Source organism: Larus michahellis, chromosome 17 (genome assembly GCF_964199755.1).
Source record: "Larus michahellis chromosome 17, bLarMic1.1, whole genome shotgun sequence".
Lineage (NCBI taxonomy): Eukaryota > Metazoa > Chordata > Aves > Charadriiformes > Laridae > Larus > Larus michahellis.
Window position 1 is genome coordinate 1,047,677 of NC_133912.1, and position 19,392 is coordinate 1,067,068.

General features: G+C 62.8%; 2 protein-coding genes across 8 annotated transcripts; one reads left to right on the forward strand and one right to left on the reverse strand.

Annotated features, from left to right (window-relative positions):
• Positions 1-344: 344 nt before the first annotated feature.
• Positions 345-14,431, reverse strand: NRGN (neurogranin). Of its 4 annotated transcripts, none has more exons than XR_012584054.1 (5): positions 14,399-14,431; positions 12,767-12,940; positions 11,356-11,409; positions 6,732-6,906; positions 3,963-4,104 (listed from the first exon to the last, which is right to left on the reverse strand). XR_012584054.1 is itself a non-coding variant. In XM_074561018.1 (3 exons), the coding sequence occupies exons 1-2, from the start codon at positions 6,744-6,746 to the stop codon at positions 3,898-3,900; spliced, it is 222 nt and encodes a 73-aa protein (XP_074417119.1). In that variant the 5' UTR covers positions 6,747-6,906; the 3' UTR covers positions 345-514. The 4 variants fall into 4 exon arrangements, 1 of the variants encoding a protein (XP_074417119.1); XR_012584053.1 differs by lacking the exon at positions 14,399-14,431 and adding an exon at positions 11,559-11,629 and having other exon boundaries at positions 12,767-12,935; XR_012584055.1 differs by lacking the exons at positions 11,356-11,409; positions 12,767-12,940; positions 14,399-14,431 and adding exons at positions 345-514; positions 3,508-3,583 and having other exon boundaries at positions 3,898-4,104; positions 6,732-6,884.
• SIAE (sialic acid acetylesterase) lies at positions 13,125-19,173 on the forward strand. Of its 4 annotated transcripts, none has more exons than XM_074561000.1 (11): positions 13,125-13,531; positions 14,284-14,398; positions 15,232-15,396; positions 16,409-16,572; positions 16,655-16,793; positions 16,893-17,076; positions 17,363-17,490; positions 17,583-17,716; positions 17,937-18,091; positions 18,171-18,366; positions 18,453-19,173. In XM_074561000.1, the coding sequence occupies exons 2-11, from the start codon at positions 14,326-14,328 to the stop codon at positions 18,744-18,746; spliced, it is 1,632 nt and encodes a 543-aa protein (XP_074417101.1). In that variant the 5' UTR covers positions 13,125-13,531; positions 14,284-14,325; the 3' UTR covers positions 18,747-19,173. The 4 variants fall into 4 exon arrangements, with proteins under 4 accessions (XP_074417101.1, XP_074417099.1, XP_074417098.1 ...); XM_074560997.1 differs by having other exon boundaries at positions 13,126-13,325; XM_074560998.1 differs by lacking the exon at positions 14,284-14,398.
• Positions 19,174-19,392: the final 219 nt, after the last annotated feature.

Below are 19,392 nucleotides of genomic sequence, written 5' to 3' on the forward strand. Positions count from 1 at the left end.
GTCGTGTGCCCGGCGGTGATGTCACGCCCCCCGACCCGCGGCCGCAGAGCGTCACACGAGCTCTCTCCCACCCACCGGCGGCGCTGCGCCCGCTTGCGTGACATCAGCGCCCGCCCTGCCGTGACGTCAGCGTGCCCGGGCGCTGTTGCACCGGCCAGCGACGTCCCGCACCGGCGCAACGTGACGTCACGGCTGGGCATCACCCGCCCGCCTTCCCCCTCCCACCCCCCCCCCCGGCCACCCCGTGACAATCCCACCTCTGCCCCGCTGTGACCTCACCGTGCCGCCGTGACCTCACCGCTCCGCCAGGTGACAGTCGGAAGGCGCCAAGGACAGGCCGGGGCTCTGGCAGGGACCTTTATTGGGGCGGGGGGACCCCGGGGCTGGGGGGGGCAGCCGGGGGCAGGGGGGACCCCGGGGGGCACATGCAGGGGGTGGCGGGGGGCAGCGGGGGGTCCTGGGCCTCGGCGGGGGCTCGGCGGCGATGGGGGGTCCGGGGAGCAGCCGGCGGCCCCTGCAAGCAAGGAGAGAGCGGTCAGCGCAGGCACCAGCCCTGCCTGCGCCCTGCCTGCACACTGCTCCTGCCTGCACTCTGCCTGCGCCCTGCCTGCGCCTGCGCCCTGCCTGCGCCCTGCTCCTGCCTGCACTCTGCCCGTGCCCTGCTCCTGCCTGCACTCTGCCTGCACCCTGCTCCTGCCTGCGCCCTGCCTGCACACTGCTCCTGCCTGCACTCTGCCCGTGCCCTGCTCCTGCCTGCACTCTGCCCGTGCCCTGCTCCTGCCTGCGTCCTGCCTGCACACTGCTCCTGCCTGCAGCCTGCCCCCTGCTTGTGTCCTGCCTGCACCCTGCCTGCATGCTGCTCCTGCCCCCTGCCTCTACCTGCGCCCTGCCTGCGCCCCGCTCCTGCCTGCGCCCCGCTCCTGCCTGCGTCTTGCCTCTGTATCCTGCTGGCGCTCTGCTCCTGCCTGCGCCCTGCCTCTGCTTCTGCCTGCGCCCTGCCTCTGCATCCTGCCTGTGCCCTGCCTGCACGCTGCTCCTGCGCCCTGCCCCTACGTCCTGCCTGCGCCCTGCTCCTGCCTGCACCCTGCCTCTGTGCCCTGCTCCTGCCTGTGCCCTGCCTGCGTACAGCCCCTGCCTGCACCCTTCCTGCATACTGCTCCTGCCCCCTGCCTCTACCTGCGCCCTGCCTGCACCCTGCTCCTGCCTGCGCCCTGCCTCTGTATCCTGCCAGCGCTCTGCTCCTGCCTGCGCCCTGCGTCTGCATCCTGCCTGTGCCCTGCCTGCTCCTGCCTGCGCCCTGCTCCTGCCTGCGCCCTGCCTCTGTATCCTGCTTGCACCCTGCTCCTGCCTGCACCCTGCCTCTGTATCCTGCTTGCACCCTGCTCCTGCCTGCGCCCTGCCTGTGCATCCTGCCTGTGCCCTGCCTGCTCCTGCCTGCGCCCTGCTCCTGCCTGCGCCCTGCCTCTGCATCCTGCCTGCGCCCTGCCTCTGCATCCTGCCTGTGCCCTGCCTGCACACTGCTCCTGCGCCCTGCTCCTGCCTGCGCCCTGCCTCTGCGCCCTGCCTGCGCCCTGCTCCCGCACCCTGCCCCCGCCCTGCCTGTGCCCTGTTCCTGCATCCCACTGCCGCGACCTGCACCCTGCCCGCCCCCTGCCTGCACCCGCTCCCATGCCCTGCCTGCACCCTGCTCCTGCCTGCACCCTGCCTTTGCACCCTACCTGCGCCTGCGGCCTGTCTGTGCCCTGCTCCTGCGTCCCACTGCTGCGCCCTGCCTGCGCCCTGCCTGCACCCTGCCTGCCACCCGTCCATGCCCTGCTCCTGCACCCTGCCTGCACCCTGCCTGCACCCTTCTCCTGCACCTTGTCCACCTCCTGCCCTGCTGCTGCTGCATCCTGCACCCTCTCCGTGCCCTGTCCCCTCCCTGCCTGCACCCTGCCCGCACCCTGCCCTCTTTGCACCCTTCCCACGCCCTGCTCCTGCAGCTTGCACCCTCTCCGTGCCCTGCCCACACCCTGCCTGCACCCTGCCCGCACCCTGCCCGTGCCCTACTTGCAGCCGCCCACGCGCTGCCTGCACCTTGCCTGCGCCCTGCTCCTGCACCCTTGTCCTGCCTGCGCCCGCTCCTGCCTGCAGCCTGCCCTCACCCAGCCCCAGACAAGCAGCCGGGAGCCCCCGGGGGGGGGACGGACACCCAGCCTGGGCCCCCCAGGATAGAAGATACTAGTGGGAGGGGGGGGTGTACCCAGCTCAGCCCACCTAACGAGGGAGCCCTAATGAGCCTCATGGCCCTAATGAGCTTCACAGCAGCTGCTTCCCCATTGCAGCCCCACAGCATCCACACGGAATCCTCACTGCCGCCCCACTGCTCCTCCATTGCACCCCCCCCCACCATTGCATCCTTGTTGAATCCCCCCTCCCCCCGCACCCTCAGTTCATCCCCTCTGCGCCCTCCCTGCATCCTCAGCTCATCCCGCTGCATCCCCAGTGTATCCCGACAGCATCCTCACTTCATCCCCACGGCATCCTCGGTTTATCCCCGCTGCATCTCCACAGCATCCTCGGTTTATCCCCACTGCATCCCGAGCGTATCCCCACTGCATCCTCAGGTTATCCCCCCTGAATCCCCACCGCATCCCGAGTGTAGCCCCACTGCATCCTCAGGTTATCCCCCCTGAATCCCCACTGCATCCTTAGGTTATCCCCACTGCATCCCTAGTGTATCCCCCCTGTATCCCCACTGCATCCCTAGTGTATCCCCACTGCATCCTCAGGTTATCCCCCCTGAATCCCCACCGCATCCCGAGTGTATCCCCACTGCATCCTCAGGTTATCCCCCCTGAATCCCCACCGCATCCCGAGTGTAGCCCCACTGCATCCTCAGGTTATCCCCCCTGAATCCCCACTGCATCCTTAGGTTATCCCCACTGCATCCCTAGTGTATCCCCCCTGTATCCCCACTGCATCCCTAGTGCATCCCCCCCTGTATCCCCACCGCATCCCTAGTGTATCCCCCCTGAATCCCCACTGCATCCCTAGTGCATCCCCCCCTGTATCCCTACTGCATCCTCAGTTTATTCCCCCTGTATCCCCACTGCATCCCTAGTGCATCCCCCCCTGTATCCCCACTGCATCCTCAGTTTATCACCCCTGTATCCCCACTGCATCCCTAGTGTATCCCCACTGCATCCTCAGTTCATCCCCACTGCATCCCCACTGACTCCCCACTGCATCCCTAGAGTATCCCCCCCCCGGTATCCTCAGTTCATCCCCACTGCATCCCCACTGCATCCCAGTTCCAGCCCTGCCACACACACACGTGGCCGCGCCGGCAGCAAGACCTCCCCGTCGCTAACCCCAAACCAGCCTTCCCAGTAGCCGGGGCCGTTCCCCGCTCACCACGCCGGCACGGCACGGCACGGCACAGCACCGGCACGGCACAGCCACCCCCCCCTCCCCGGGCCCCACTGCCACGCGGCCTCGGCACCCGTGGGCGCTTTTTAAATTTACCTTTTCCTGCCAGGAGACTGTGACACAGGCTTTTAAAAATAGCATGTGCTGAGGCGAGGCGTTCGGGGTGGTGTTGCTAAGGGAGAAATTCAATTCAAATCTAGGGCTTCGCCTTCCCGTGCTAACTACTACGGCGCGCTCCCAAAATTAGGGCAGGCAGGGGCTGCCTGCTGCCTGCCTGCGGGCTTTCCACCTCCTGGGAATAACCCCCCCCCCGCCCCGGCCCCGCTTCTCCATCCCGAATCGGCACGGGGAAGGATGCTGCATCCCCAGCCGGCGCCGGGAAAGACGTTCCATCCCCAACCCGCGCGGGGAAGGACGCTCGGCGCAGCAGCCTCATAAAAAAATGACCTAATTTTGGGGTGGGATAAGGGAGATTTGGGGGCGTACCTAGTCGCCGTTGCGGAGGTCGCCCCCGCGGGTGCTGTTGGCGCACTCGGCGTCCTTGGTTTTCCGATCGATCTCCCCCCCTTTGATCTTCTTGCGGGTCATATGGCCGCGGAAACTAGCCTGGATCTTGGCGGCCGCCGCGTTGGCGTCGGGATCGTCCAAGGGGATGTCCAGGATGTCCTCATCCAGCTTCGTGCAGGCTCCCTCCTGCCGGTGGCAACGGGAGGGTTATGGCCAGTGACACCCCAAAAAGGGCATCTGTCCCCCCAATTTAATCCGTTAAATAAGGTCCTAAATTAGCCCCCTTGCTAAAAATTAGGGTCCTTTGCTAAAAATTAAGGTCCCTTGCTAAAAATTAGGGTCCTTTGCTACAAATTAGCGTTCTTTTTGCTAAAAATCAGAGTTCGTGCAGGTGTCTCGGGGGGATTTTCAACTGCAGGTGTAGCAGCAGAAGATGCTTCACCTCCCTGTTGGTCCCTAAATTCCACACACACCCCCTGCCCCCCCCCCGCCAGACCACCCGGCTCCGAGAAGCCTGACCCCAGCCAGCCCCGTCGAGGCCGGATCCTGCTTTTCGGAAGGAGAGGAGCATCCATTGGAGCAGAGGTTGAGAATTTTTGGCACCGGGGCGGGGGGGGGATGTCACGCGGCGCAAACCGAGCTGGCCGTGCCTCAGTTTCCCCCCTCCCCTCGCAGCCTGTTGCATCCTCCTGCATCCCTGCTCAGGGCTTTGGTTGAAAACACCAGGAAATTTGGGAAGGGAACGATGCCGGAGGTGGGGGGGGGGGGGAAAAACCCCTTCCCTCAGGATAAATCACTGCAGCCCACTCCCTTCCTGCCGCGTCCCACCGGAGCGGTTGGACTTGATGCCGAGGTCAAGGGCCGGGGTGGGAGGGGACGGGAAAAAAAAAAAAAAAAAAAAAACCAAAAAAAAAACCATGGGAAAAACAAACGAGACGGGAGCGAGCCGGCGTTGGATGCTCCGGTGTCGGCAAGGCTGCCGGTGCATCCTTTGCATCGCCCTGGGAGCGCTTTAAAGGAGGGTTTGTTTTTTTTTTGGGGGGGGTGTTTATTTGGAAGATGCAGATTTGGGGGGGGGGGGGGGGAAAGGGGGAGAGGGATGCTCTTCCCCTCCATGTGCGCCACGGCTCCGCAAAGTTGCTCGGGTTGTTTTACCGTCGGGAAAGGCGAGGGGAGCAAAAGAGCGGTGGCAGCGGCGGCTTAAGTGACGGGTCCGAGGTGGAAATGATATAGCCAGGGCGGAAATGTTATAGCCAGGGCTGGAAATCCTATAGCCAGGGGGAGGAAATCCTATAGCCAAGAGAGAAATCCTATATTCAGGGGAGAAATCCTATATATGGGAGTGGGGGGAACACCTATATCCAGCGGAGAAATCCTATCTCCAGGGGGAGGAGATCTTATATCGAAGAGAGAGATCCTATATCCAGGGGTGAAATCCTATATTCAGGGAAGGAAAAAACTGTGTAAGGGGCGGACATATCCTATATCCAGGGAGAAATCTTAAATTCAGGGGAGAAATCCTATATTCAGGGGAGAAATCCTATATCCAGGGGGTGAAAACCTATATCCGGGGAGAAATTCTACATCCAGGGGGAGAAATCCTATATCCAGGGGGAGAAAACCTATATCCGGGGAGAAATTCTACATCCAGGGGGAGAAATCCTATATCCAGGGGGAGAAATCCTACATCCAGGGGGAGAAATCCTATACCCCGAGGGAGAAATCCTACATGCAGGGGGTGAAAACCTGTATCCAGGGGAGAAATCCTACATCCAGGGGGAAGAATCTACATCCAGAGGGAGAAATCCTATGTGCAGGGGAGAAATCCTGTATTCAGAGGGAGAAATCCGATATATGGGGGGAGAAATCCCATATCCAGGGGGGAGAAATCCCATATCCAGGGGGAAGAAATCCTACATCCAGGGTGGGCTTTGCCTCTCTGGAGAGGGCGGGGGGGTGTCTCTCCGCGCTGCTGGCTGAGCAGGAGAGGGGGAAAAGGGAAAAGAGGGGGAAAAGAAGGGGGGAAGGGAAGAAAAAGGGGGAAAAAGGGGGAAGGGAGGAAAAAGGGGGGAAAGGAGGGGGGAGAAGGAAGCAAAAAGGAGGAAAAGGCTGTGGTTTTCTGTCGGATCAGCTCCCGAAGCCGGCTGGCGGCCGGGAGGCGAGGGGTGCTCCCCCCTGGGTGAAGGTGGAGGGGCGCAGCCCCCTGCTCGCCCCGATTTATCCCTGTATCCATAAGGAATCTCTGATCCCACCTGGAAAGTAATTTGGGGGGGCGGGCGGGGAGAGAAAAGCAGACCCCCCCCCCCCCCCCAACACCTTGTCTGGCATAATTTGGGGATGGGAAGGGGGGGGTACTTTTCCTGACCGGGATGCTGGCCGGGCTGCGGAGCGGCTGCCAGCCCTTGGCGGGACGGATCCCGAACTGGTGTGAAATGGGGGTGGGGGGGGTGGAAAATGAGGAGGGGGTCGGGGGGGGGGGGTGGGGAGTGGAATATGGGCCTGGGGGTTTGCAGCAGCGCTGATGAGTTGGGGGGGTGGGGGGGTGGGGAGACGCAGAACTGGTTGAGCTTTTGGGTGCAGCACCCACGGCAGCATCACACCCCCCCACACCCCCCCCCCCCCAAAAATCCCCTCCGCTGCCCCCCCACCCCGCTCCAGCCGGGGGACCAGTAATAATAATAACAACAATAATAGTAAATTAAATGCAGAAAAGCGAGATGCTGGGGATGGTGGTGGCGGGGGGGGGGAAAAAGCCGGGGCGCGGTGTTGGGGGGGGTGGGTGTTTGGGGGGGGGGGGGGGGGGAGAAACCTACATTGCAGCAGTCCATGGCGGAGGACGGGTGGGTGGCCAGCGATGGGCGAGGGGCTCCGGCAGGGTCTCGCTTCCCCGGCGACTCTCCCGGCGCAGGTGGCAAGTTGAGCGGAGCCGCTTGCCTACGTAATGCGCTTTCCTCCGGGCGAGCCTATCAGCCCTACACCCCTGCCAGCCTTTTTTTGGGGGGGGGGTGGGGGGGGTGGGGGGGGGGAGTGGTGTTTCTTATCTATATATATATTTATTTCTTTCCACCCCCCCCCTCCCTTTCTCCTATTTTTTTTTTAATTTTTTTTTTTAATTTTTTTTTAAATTTTTTTTTTTTTAAATTTTTTTTTTTTCTTTTTTCTTTTTTCTTTTTTTTTTTTTGCCGCCTCCTCCGATTTTTCTTTCGCGGCCTCCAACTCCCTCCTTCAACGCTTAAAGGAGCCGGCGGCTCGCCTCGAGAGTTTCACCGGAATAGAAAAAAAATCGGGCGCGGAGGAGGCGATCCAATATTTAACGGGGCTTTCGGGGCTCGCCCTCGGCGCGGCGGCGGGTTTAACCGGGCCCTGCCGAAATTTGCAGCAACTTTTTTTTTTTTTTGGGGTGGGGGGGGGAAAGGAATGGGGGGGGGGGGGGGGGATGATGCTTGGCTTGGTTTGCCCCCCCGCCCCGGGTGGGCAAAATCTTCCCGACCTACTTCGGGCTTGGTCCCGAAGGCGGGTGAGGATGAGGATGGAGAGGATGAGGATGGAGAGGATGAGGATGGGGAGGATGAGGATGGCAAGGAAGGGTCCCACTGCGCATCCGGGGTGACGCGCCCAAACGCGGTTCCGTGCAGAGGAGGGGGCTCCGCTTTCGGGGTTTTTGGGTGGGGGGGGGTGTACCTTCCCCCCAATGCTCGCAGCAGCATCCCGTCGCCCCAAATTTGGGGGGTTTTCCAGCCACACCTGCAAACCCAGGCATTTTCCCAGCCCTTGGAGCTACCTCCGCACCCCGCTTCCACCCTCGGACCACGCCGAGGTGCCGGGGCGAGATGGGGGGGACCCCAGGAAAGAGAGGGGGGACTCACAGGGGGAGGCAAGGGGTTGCAGCCCGGAGCCCCCCGCCTCGCCCGCCTCGCTCGCCTCTAATCTGGGTTTGGGAGTTGCTAAGCAACCGCATCCGTCGCCCATGGGCTCCGCACACCGGTACCGGCTCCGGCCGGCCCCCAAAATGCGGCGTGGCCCCCCCCCAGACGGGCACCGGCACCCCCTGGTCTGCCCGTGCAGTCGGGGCACGCTGCGCTCCCCAGCCGGGCTCACTCACGGGGCCGTGTCCTGCTCGGAGGTCTGGTGGCACTGACCTTCCTCTTTGCCATCACCAGCATCATCATCACCATCCTCCTCACCGTCCCTGTGAGCATCCCTGTCCCAGTGGCATCACCATCCCCATTTCTGGCGCTGCCACCAGCCCTGTCGCCATCCGCATCCCTGTCCTCATCCCCATCACCTCCACCACCATCGTCCCTGTCCCCATCCCCATCATCATCCCCATCCCTTTCCTCACCCTCGTTCCCATCCCTCTCATCATCCCCATCCCTGTCCCCATTCCCAACTCCAAGCCCATTTCACCGTTCCCATCCTTGTCCTCATGCCCATGCCATCCCCAAACTCAGCCCCATCAACATCTCTCTCCCCATCCCTGTCCCTGTCACCACCCCCATCATCACCTTCATCCCTGGCCCCATCCCTATCCCTATCAGCAGCTCTTTCCCTCTCCCCATCCCCGTCTCCACCACTGTCCCTGAGGCTGCTCCAGCCGGGGCGGAGGCGGTGGCATCTCCTGCCCCCCAACACCCCCAGCTCCCCAGGGCACCCAGACCACCCTGCTCACCATCCCACCCCATCCCCATCCTGTCCTCATCGCCATCCCATCCCCACCCCATCCCCATCCTGTCCTCATCCCCATCCCATCTCATCCTCATCCCCATCCCCATCTCATCCCATCCTATCTCCATCCCCACCCCATCCCATGCAATGCCCATCCCATCCCATGCCATCCCCATCCCATCCCCACCCTGTCCCATGCCATCCCCATCCCATCTCATCCCATCCCATCCCATCTCATTCCATCCCATCCCATCCCATCCCATCCCATCCCATCCCATCCCATCCCATCCCATCCCATCCCCATCCCCATCTCATCCCATCCCATCCTATCTCCATCCCCACCCCATCCCCATCCCCATCCTGTCCTCATCGCCATTCCATCCCATCCCTTCCTCATCCCCATACACATCTCATCCCATCCCATCCCACCCCATCCCATCCTATCTCCATCCCCATCCCATCCCCACCCCGTCCCATGCCATCCCCATCCCATCTCATGCCATCCCATCCCACCCCGTCCCATTCCATCCCCATCCCCATCTCATCCCATCCCATCCCATCCCCATCCCCATCCCCATCCCCTTCCCCATCCCATCCCATCCTATCTTCATCCCCATCCCATCCCCACCCTGTCCAATGCCATCCCCATCACATCTCATCCCATCCCATCCCCATCCCATCCCATCCTATCTCCAGCCCCACCCCATCCCATCTCCATCCCCACCCCATCCCATGCCATCCTCATCCCATCCTTATTCCATCCCATCCCATCCCTCTTCCCACCAGCCCAGTGCAGGGGGGCAAAAGTTGGTCCGCTCCAGAAAACCCTGCTCCGGCTTCCAGGCGAAGCCTCGGCTGGGATTTTTAGACCGGAAAACGATCCCTTTCCCTTTTTTTAGACCCTCCACATCCATCGCCGCCCGCTGCAGCGAGGGGAGACGTGGCGTTTTGCGGGGAGCTGAGCGGAAAGGGATTTTGGGATGATTCGTGCATCAAGGATCTGGGAAAACTATCTCCAAAACTAGGATGCAAAATGCTGGGAAGATCATCCTGCTACCAGTAAATCCCAAAATTTCACAAAACCGGGGCGGGGGGGAGGGGTTGGGAGCGGTTTCCAACACAAGAGCGGTCAGCATCCCGTTTTTCCAGCGGCGCAGGGCCCCGCCACCATCCCCAAAATCCGCTCGGGCCCGCGGCCCCCCGGTCCTGGCAGAGCCACCGAGCTCCGGCATCTCCCGCAGGCTGCGGCTGCGGAGGAGGGACGCCAAATGCCAGAACATTTCTAATCATTAACGGCGGGTTTTGAGCCCGTTCCAGGCTCTGCGTTTTCCTTCTCCGGGCCCCTTCATCCCAGAAAACATCCCATCCTGGCGTGCGCGCGCGCGCGCGTGTGTGTGTGTGGGGGGGGGGGCGACGTGGAATATCGGGGTGACTCTTTTCCAGGTGCTCCAGCGCCTCTTGGATCCGAATGCCGATAAAATTTTGGAAGCGGGGGTTGGGGGCGGGGGGGGAACGGGCGCGGCGGGCGGGGGGGCGCGGGGTCCCGAGGGGTTTTTGGCTTTTTTTATTTTAAAAAAAAAAAAAAAATCCTTTAAAAACAAGGCGAAAAAAAAAATAAGGAAAATTTGATATTGGAAAGGTGCCCTGGGCGGGCAGCGTTCCGGCTGCCGAAGCGGGAGCTGGCAGCCGGCGTTGGGGGGGGGGGGGGGTCATGGCGTAGCCGGTTGGCATCGGCCCCGCCAGCTTATCTTCGCCCCCTGCCCCCCCCCCCGCCCCCCAATCCCTCCTTCCTGTTTTTTCCCGGGGGATCCGCCGCCGTGGGCGAGCGATATGGGGACAAACAGGAATGGGGCGGGGTGGGGGGGGGGGGAATGGGGTGAACATGGGTGTCACACCCCCCCACCCCCCCAAAAAAAAATAAAAAAAGCAGCCAGTTTTGCCGCAAACCCCATCACTGGTTTTTTTGTTAATTATTTTTTCGACATTTTTAAACCATTTTGGGGGGGGGGGGGGGGGGGGGAAAACCTCACATTTCACCAGTTTGGATGGGATGGGGCGGGGCGCTCCCCAAAATTCCCGGGGATTTCGGTGCTTGGAGGGCGCGGGGGGGGGGAGGACAGAAGAGGAGCAATGTCACATCCCTCCCTCCGGCGGGGACACTACTCAATTTTTGACAAACCCCCCCCCCCCCAAGGGATGCAGGGGCCTAAATATAGAGCCTTAAAATATCATCTCGTGCTCAGCCCGGCCCCTAAACCCGGGTTTTTTTAGGGAAAAAGAAGTCCCAGGTGAGAATCGTTAATAACGGCGGGGACCTCATTAAGAAAAATTCTCATTAACAAAGCACCGCAGCGGGGCTGGCTGGCGGCGGGGGGGGGACGGGAGATCATCGCCCGCTCCCCAGAGGAGGGCAGGAGCCTGGTGGGGAAATTGAGGTGGTTTTTGGGTTTTTGGTTTGTTTTTTTTTTTTTTTTTTTTTTTTTGAGTCATCCCACCCCAATTTGGGTTTTTTTTTGGGGGGGGATTTGGAGCAGGTCCCCGGGGCGGGGGGGGGGTGGCCCTTTTCCAGAGGGTTACGGGGGCGTGCGTCCCCCCTTTCCCCCCGGGGATCCGTTCCTCTCTGCTGCATCCCCAGGGAGGATTTTTGGGGAGGAATTTTGGTGGTTTGGTGCTGGCAGCTCCCCCCCCCCCCCCCCCCCCCCCGCCTCCGGCCCCGGATGCTTTTTTGGGCTCAAACAGCCCGGTTTTGGGTGCGGGCGCTGTGTCCCTTACCGTGCCCGTGCTCCCCGTCTTCTCCTCCTTCTCCTTGTCCTCTTTCTCCTCGTCCTGCGGGAAAAGCAGGAAAAATGTGAAATTGAGGTGGCAGAGGATGAGGGTGGGGGGCACCGGAGGGGGGGGGGGGGGGGTCCCGGCCCTTCCCCCCCCGGGCACCCCAAATTCTCCAGGGGGGGTCGGTGGCGGGGGGTGGAGCCCACCTGGACGGGGGGCTGAGGGAGAAGGTGGTCCTGCTGCCGGGCTTCCCGCGCCTCCGGGTCGGCTGAGCTGCCTGGGGGAAGAGGAGGAGGGTGCCAGGTGGGATGGGCGCACGGGGCCTGACACCCCGGGGACGGGCACACGGGGCAGGCCTGACACCCTGGGGATGGGCACATGGGGCCTCTCACCCCAGGGATGGGCACGTGGAGCCTAAGACCCCGGGGACGGGCACGTGGGGCAGCCCTGACACCCTGGGGATGGGCAGACGGGGCAGGGTGGATGGCACGAGGGATGGGCAAGGTGCCAAGTCCCCTAGGAGGGCCAGGGGACAGGCACAACGCCACGGGTGATGGGCAGACACAACGCCATGGGTGATGGGCACACACAACGCCATGGGTGATGGGCACACGGGGTAGGCCTGACACCCTGGGTGATGGGCACAGGGGGGGCAGGCCTGATGCCCTGGGTGATGGGCACACAGGGCAGGCACGACGCCTGGGGTGATGGGCACATGGGGCAGGAGTGACGCCATGAGCAATGGGCATGTAGGGCAGGCACAATGCCCTGGGCGATGGGGACACAGGGCAGGCCTGATGCCCTGGGCGATGGGCACAGGGGGCAGGAGTGATGCCATGAGCAATGGGCACACGGGCAAGCCTGATGCCTGGCGTGATGGGCATATGGGGCAGGTACAACACCCGGGGTGATGGGCACACGGGGCAGGCCTGATGCCCTGGGTGATGGGCACACGGGGCAGGCACAACGCCTGGGGTGATGGGCGCATGGGGCAGGCCTGACACCCTGAGTGATGGGCACAAGGTAAAGGTCTGACACCCTGGGTGATGGGCACACGAGACAGGCCTGATGCTCTGGGCAACGAGCACATGGGGAAGGCATGACTCCATGGCTGATGGGCGCATGGGGCAGGCCTGATGCCCTGGGTGATGGACGCATGGGCAGACATGATGTCATGGGCAATGGGCACATGGGGCAGGCCTGACACCCAGGGTGATGGGCACAAGGTGAAGGTCTGACACCAGGGGCAATGGGCGCATGGGGCAGGGACTACGTCATGGGTGATGGGCACACGGGCAGGCCTGATGCCCGGCACATGTGGCAGCAATGATGCCACACAGGATGGGCAGGCAATGCAGTGTGGGACAGGGGATGGAAGCGCAGGGCTGGGCACTGCCGGGCCGGGACAACTCACCCTCTCTCTGCTCCAGCAGCTTTTGGAAGTGCTGAGCGGCGAAAGCCACCACATCGGCGGGCTGTGCCCGCAGCACCTCCCATGCCAACCCCTCCAGGAGGTTTTGGAAGCCGTCGGGCAGCCGTAGAGTGATGTTGGAGAAGGGGGTGGACATGGCCGCCTCTCCCGGGCCCCCTGCCGCGGTACAACCCGGGTCAGAGAGGTCCCGACCGGGCGGCGGGGGAGAGCGGGAGGCGGCGGGATTCGAACCCTCGGCTCCGAGGTGGAGCGCAGCGCCGCCGCCAGGGGGCGCTCCCCTCCCCGCCCGCCGCGCCTGCGCACAGCCCGCCTCCCCACGGCGCGTGCCCGGCGGCCTCCCGGGCGGGGCGGGGCCAGCGGCCGCGGAGGGCCCGGCTCCCCCCTCTCTACCCCGGTTCCCCCCCCGGTTCCCCCCCCGGTTCCTCCCCGGTTCCCCGGATCCCCCCGCTGCCCCTCGATCCCTCCCGGCCCCCCTCGGCCCCCTCCCCTCGTCGCCGGCCCCCCCCCACCCGGCCAGGCCGCGCCGGCGCCGTTGGCTGTGGTGAGGACGCTGTCGCTTAGCAACCGCCCCCCCTCCCCGTGCCAGGCCACGCCCCCGGCGCTGCACACGCCCCCGGCGCTGCACACGCCCCCGGCGCTGCACACGCCCCCTCTGGGCTGGGGTGGGCGGGGGCCGTGCCCTCAGGCCCCGCGTCGCCCCCGGGATGGCGGCCTGGGTGTTGCTGGCGCTGGCTCCGGTGGCCGCAGGTAAAGGGCTGGGGGGGGGTTGGACCCCCCGGGACCCTCTTCGGGGACCTGCGCACACCCCGGCCCCGCCGTGGTGCCCTTGGTACCCGCCCCCAGCCGTGCCATGATGCCCTTAGTACCCACCCCGGCCCTGCTTCAGGGCCCTGGGTACCCCCCCAGCCCTGATTCGGGGCCCTCGGCACCCCCTGGCCTCACCGTGATGCCCTTGGTACCCGCCCAACCCAGCTTTGATGTCCTCGCCCCCGCCCCCCCACCTTGCATCGGGGCCCTTGGCACCCCCTTAGCCCAGCTTTGATGCCTTTGACACCCCCCCAGAGCCCCGCTTCGGGGCCCCTTGCACCCACCCGCCCTGTTTCGGCACCCTTCATACCCACCCCGAGCCCAGCCTTGGTGCCCTTGGCACACCCGGACCCTGCTACGCTGCCCCTTGCACCCCCCTGCCCCACTTCGAAACCCTTGGCACCCCCCTGAGACCCACTTCTATGCCCTTTGCACACCCCAAGCCCTGCTTTGGGGCCCTTGGCATCCCCTAAACCCCACGTTGATGCCCTTGGTACCCCCCCCAGACCCGCTTCAATGCCTTTGGCACCACCCTGAGCCCTCCTTCAGGGCCCTTGGCACCCCCCAGCCCTTTTGTAATGCCCATGGTACCCCCGCAGCCCCACTTCGATGCCCTTTGCACCCTCCTATCCCCATTTCAATGCCGTTGACACCCCTCCAGCCCCTCTTCGATGCCCTTATCGCCCCCTCAGCCTCTCTTCGACACCCTTGGAACCCCCCCCAGACCCTCTTTGATGCCCTTGGCACCCCTTCAGCCCCCCTTCGACAGCCTTGGCATGTCGCTGCCGCCGTGGGACGATGCTTTACGTAAGGCGGGAGTCGCATGCGGCTCCTCGGCGGCGTCTCGTGGGCTCTCCTCCCTTCCCTCCTCCCAGCCGCTTTTTATAGCCTCCAGTCCCTTCCCCGGCGTCTCGGGGTTTATTTTTTATTTTTTTTCTTCTCCTCCGACTCGTTTTTTTTTTATGTAACTCGTCCTTCCCGGAGCCTCGTCGCATGAGACGGTGGGAAGCAGCGCTGTGGCTGATTTCAGAGAGGCTGAGGACGTCGTTTCTTTCCTTCATTAAAGCCAGCCTGGGACGAGCTGCGGAGGGGAGCCCCGGTTTGATGGCTACGACGGGGCTCACTGCTCCCATCACCTCTCCGTGCCCTGCAAATGTGGCCCCGACCCCCCTTCCCAGTGTGGTTTTAGTTTCGCACCTCAAAAAATGGGGCTTCTGAGGGTGCCGGGGCCAAGACCTCTGCTCCCCTCCCTGCTGAAGGCGCCTTTGCCCGGTGTTTCCCATCCAACTGCTCGCCAAACTTTTTTTGCAAGGGGAAAAAAAAAAAATAAAATGTCAGAACATATTTATTAGCCCAAGGCTGGGCTGGCGGAGACGCTCCCGTATGGTTTTTAGAAGAAATTTTTACTGAAAGCTGTATCCAAACTGTGTGACACAAGCTCCTGTGCTTTGGGAGGTGACTTCCTTCTCCTGGGGACTTTAAATCCTGACGCTTCCACAGTTCCTCGGTGCTTTTAACCACCTTAAGGTTGAGCAGGAGTGAAGGAAGCTACAACAAAGCGGGACCTGAAATAATGTGTATTTAAGAGAAGTTGCTTTTGGCCTCTTGGAGGTGACGTTTGCGCTCTCTGTTGATCCCAGGGGCGACGCTTGGCTTCGCGTCCTACTATGGCGACCACATGGTGCTGCAGAAGGAGCCGGCGGGGGCCGTGGTGTGGGGCTACGGGGAGCCGGGGGCCACCGTGACCGTGGTCCTCTCCGAGGACAGTGGCCTCATCGTCATGAAGAAGACGGTGCGAGTTAAAGGTCGGTCCTGGTTCCAAACTGGCCAACCGGGGCCGGTGGTTTTGGTGGCCGAGATGCCAAACCGGACCTGCTTGTCGGGTGGGGTTGCAGAGGTGACAGTGACATCTCCAGCTCCTGCAGGCCTGGGGCTGTGCTTTCCCCTTCTCCAGGAGATCTGGGGTGGGGGGGTTCAGCCATCCCCCTCCCCGCCAACGCCGGCCTTTGCTCAATTCGGTTTCCTACCAGCGGGACGCGGGAGCCGAGCTGCCGCGGGGGTGGGTGGCACGGCGTGGGTTGGAGCCGAGTGCTGAGGCTGCGGAGGGGAGCCGGGGAGCGGGGGGGGACGGACTGAGCTCTTCTCCCTGTCAAAACCATCTCCGGGGAAATCTCTTGGCTGCTTTTTTGATGTATCCCCCACCTCGGAGGATCTCGAAGCCCTGAAGGACATCGCCTCGAGGCTGGGGGGGGCTTGGAGGCACCTCAGATCTCAGTTGGTGGCCTCGTTCCCTGCCTAGTGATTCGGGGGGCTGCTGCTCACCTTTTTGGGGGTGAAACTGCTGCCTAAAGGGCTCCTCCATGGGCTGGAGAACCCGGAGGCGTCTTGTGAGAGAGCAGCGATCTGCCGCTACCGGGAGATCTGCAGGATCCAGCCCCAGCCGGGCCAGAAAATCCACACTAAATTCCAGCAGAATATCTTTACGCCTCGATTCGGCGCCTCTAAAATTAGCTGGAGACATCTCGGTGTCACACACACCAAGCTGCTCCTGTAATCCCGGTTCCTCCCAGCAGCTTCTGCTCTGACACACATTTGTCTTCGAGATTTTCTTTTTAACCCCTAAGATCCTGCAGGAGCAAAGACGCTGGGATGGCAGGGAGCTTCCAAAATCCGTTTCCCCAGCCCAGCTCCACGGTGGGGAAGCTTTCCCTCGCTGCCCGTCCATCCCCACTGGTTGCTGGCCACTCATCCCACCGCTTTGTGAAGGTCTTGAGGTCTTCGTTGGGATCGTGAAAGATAAGCACCATCTTCTTCCAGGACCTTCTGGGACATGGACAACTGTCCTGGACCCTATGGATCGGGGCGGTCCCTACGCGCTGACAGCCGGGCAAGGCTCGGAGAACGTGACGCTGCGGGACGTCTACTTTGGAGACGTCTGGCTTTGCAGCGGGCAGAGCAACATGGCGATGACAGTCTTGCAGGTAAGCACAGCCCAATCCCGCCGGCTCGGGCAGGGATCAGGCAGGGATGGAAGCGCCTCGCGCACTCCCGACCCTTCCCTAGATCGCCAACGCCACCCGGGAGCTCGCCGACGCCGCTCGCTACCCCTACGTCCGCGTCTTCGCCGTGGCACCCGCCCGCTCTGACGTGGAGCTGGAGGACCTGGAGCGCATCGACTTGCCGTGGTCCATCCCGACGGCCGGTGAGTGCAACGTGCCTCCAAAAATAAAAGCCTGGAAATGGCAGTTTTCCCCCCCCCCTCCCTTTTTTTCCCCTTTGCAGCTCACCGTTTCTTGAACAGAAAACCTGGGCCATGGGAATTTCTCCTACTTCTCGGCCGTCTGCTGGCTGTTGGGGCGTTACCTCTACGAGGCTCTGGGGTACCCCGTCGGGCTGGTGGAGGCGGCCTGGGGAGGCACCCCCATTGAAGCCTGGTCTTCTCGAAGGGCTCTGCGGGCCTGCGGGCTCCCGGAGGACGCGGGGAGGTGAGAGAAGTGGTGGAAACACCTCCCGCCCCGCGTCACGTGGCTTTTTGGGGGCATCCTCACCCCCTTCCCACCCCACCGCCTCTCCCAGAGTCCCATTGTCCCCTCCATGCATCGTTTCGCCCGCTCTGGGTAAAATCCCCTCCTGTGCCGAGAACGTAAGGCACATCTCGGGGGTGGCAGGGGAAAGACGGGGACTGCGGGGCTCCCCATTTTGGGCAGCGTTTGCTTTGCCCCTGCGAGCTTTGCTCCTGGAGCTCCAGCTTGCATTTTGCACTCCCTTAAGCCCAGCTTTGGCCTCCGGCATCTCCCAGCACCGCCGTCTCTCCGGCCCGCAAACACCCTCCGTGCTCTGGAACGCCATGATCCACCCGCTGCTCAACATGACGCTGCAGGGTGTCGCTTGGTACCAGGGTAAGCCCCCTCCCCAATTTTTTGCGCCCCCGCCCCCCTCCAGCACGGAGCAGCTCCCCGCTGTCCCACCCACCCTTCTCTTTTGGTGCCAGGTGAGGCCAACACCTTCCTGCACACGGACCTGTACAACTGCACCTTCCCCGCGCTCATCGCCGACTGGCGCCGGGCTTTCCATGCCGGATCGGCCGGGCAGACGCAGCCACTCCTCCCCTTCGGCTTCGTGCAGGTGAGGGGGGGACAAAGGGCAGGACCCCCACCCTGCCATGGTGTTCAGAGAGGTTTTATCCATCTTTTTGTACTGCCAAGCCAATGGGAGGGAGAGGATGCTGTAAACACACGGACAAATCCTTCCGGGGTGCTGAATCCTGGGCAGGGACCGCAGCGGCTGGTTTTGGGAGCAATGCCTGCTCCGCTTCCCCGGTTCCACCCCTTTCTCTGCCTTGCAGTTGTCCACCTATCGCCGGCAGAGCCCGGACGACAGCTTCGCCCGCCTCCGCTGGCACCAAACGGCTGATCTGGGGGTTGTCCCCAACGCCAGGATGCCCGGCACCTTCATGGCCGTGGCCATGGATCTGTGCGATGAGCGCTCGCCCTACGGCAGGCGAGTCCCGGGCGGTGGGGACACGCAGGGACGAAGCTACTGGCTACCAACCCCACGCCTCCCTCCTCTTCCTCGGCAGCATCCACCCCCGGGACAAGCAGAACGTGGCCCACCGGCTGCAGCTGGGCGCCAGGGCTGTGGCGTATGGGGAGAAAGACCTGGTTTTCCAGGGGCCGTATCCCACCCGGGCCGTCCTGGAGGTGACCAGGGGTCTGCTGAACCTCACTTACAGCCAGGAGCTCGTCTGCCGTCAGAGGGACACGCGGGCGTTTGAGGTGAGGGTTGTGGGGAGGGGGGGAAAGCTTCCCCCCAGGGCTGGAAGAGGGAAGCCCACCTTGATGGAGGTTTCTCCCCTACCCAGGTCTGCTGCTCCACACCCTGCGGGTGGCTGCCGGCACCCGTGGTGGCGGTGGGGTCCCGCACGGTGACGCTGGCCCTGGCTGGCTGCGGGACGCTGGTGCTGGCCCTGCGCTACGCCTGGGCCGAGTGGCCCTGCGAGTACCAGTCCTGCGCCCTCTACAACACCAGGGGGCTGCCCGCGCCCCCCTTCCTCCTGGACGCCCTGCCCGTAGGGAAAATCCCGGGGCGCTCCGAACCCGCCGGAGGGAGAGAGCTGCATCTCCTCCCCAGCTCCGGCTTCTCCGGGGGGATTTAGGCGAGGGAACGGCGGAGGGAGCTCAGACCTTTCGCAAAGCAGCGCGGGGCTGCTGGCATCGTGCCTTTCCGATTCGGGGAGGCGGCTGGCTTGATTACTGTCTTACTAATTAAACACTTTCCTGCTCCTCTTTGGCCCGAAGTCAAGGCTGCAGGGGGGAAAAAAACCCATAATAATAAAGCAAGCCAATTTCAAATGAAATTTATGAAAAGTTATGTTAAGACCTGACCCCCGTTGGCGGGGTGGTGGCAGGATGCAGGGACCAGCCTCCCCCCTCGGTGGGGTGGGGATGGGGAGGGAGAACCTCTGCCAACAAAAACCACCCCACAACCAAAGGCTAAGGCTGGGGCTGGGAGGGGGGAGCTGCAGAGGGGGCGTTGCTTGGTGGCCTTCCGTCTCCCTGCGCTAATAAATAGGTCATAACCCAGCTCGTTTTATTCTTGGGTCCTTTTTTTCCCCTTCGGAGGAGCATCCCTTAGTCCTCCGTTCCCCGGCTCCTGCCACATCAGCAGGGAGATTTGTGTGGAAGAAGAGGTGCGGTGTGACACCCAGCGCACAGAATAAGAGGGCTGAGAGGGTCTGTGCGCACAAAAAAATGACTGTTGAGCCTTTTTGGTTTTTTTCCCCTGGAAAATCGTACGTAAAG

Excerpts from the sequence above, each read along its gene's own strand:
- SIAE (XM_074560996.1), top strand. The coding sequence starts at position 14,263 with ATGCCCTTATCGCCCCCTCAGCCTCTCTTCGACACCCTTGGAACCCCC. Across the intron at positions 16,573-16,654 it reads TGGCGATGACAGTCTTGCAG|ATCGCCAACGCCACCCGGGA; the intron begins GTAAGCACAGCC and ends ACCCTTCCCTAG. Across the intron at positions 18,367-18,452 it reads GGGACACGCGGGCGTTTGAG|GTCTGCTGCTCCACACCCTG; the intron begins GTGAGGGTTGTG and ends TCCCCTACCCAG.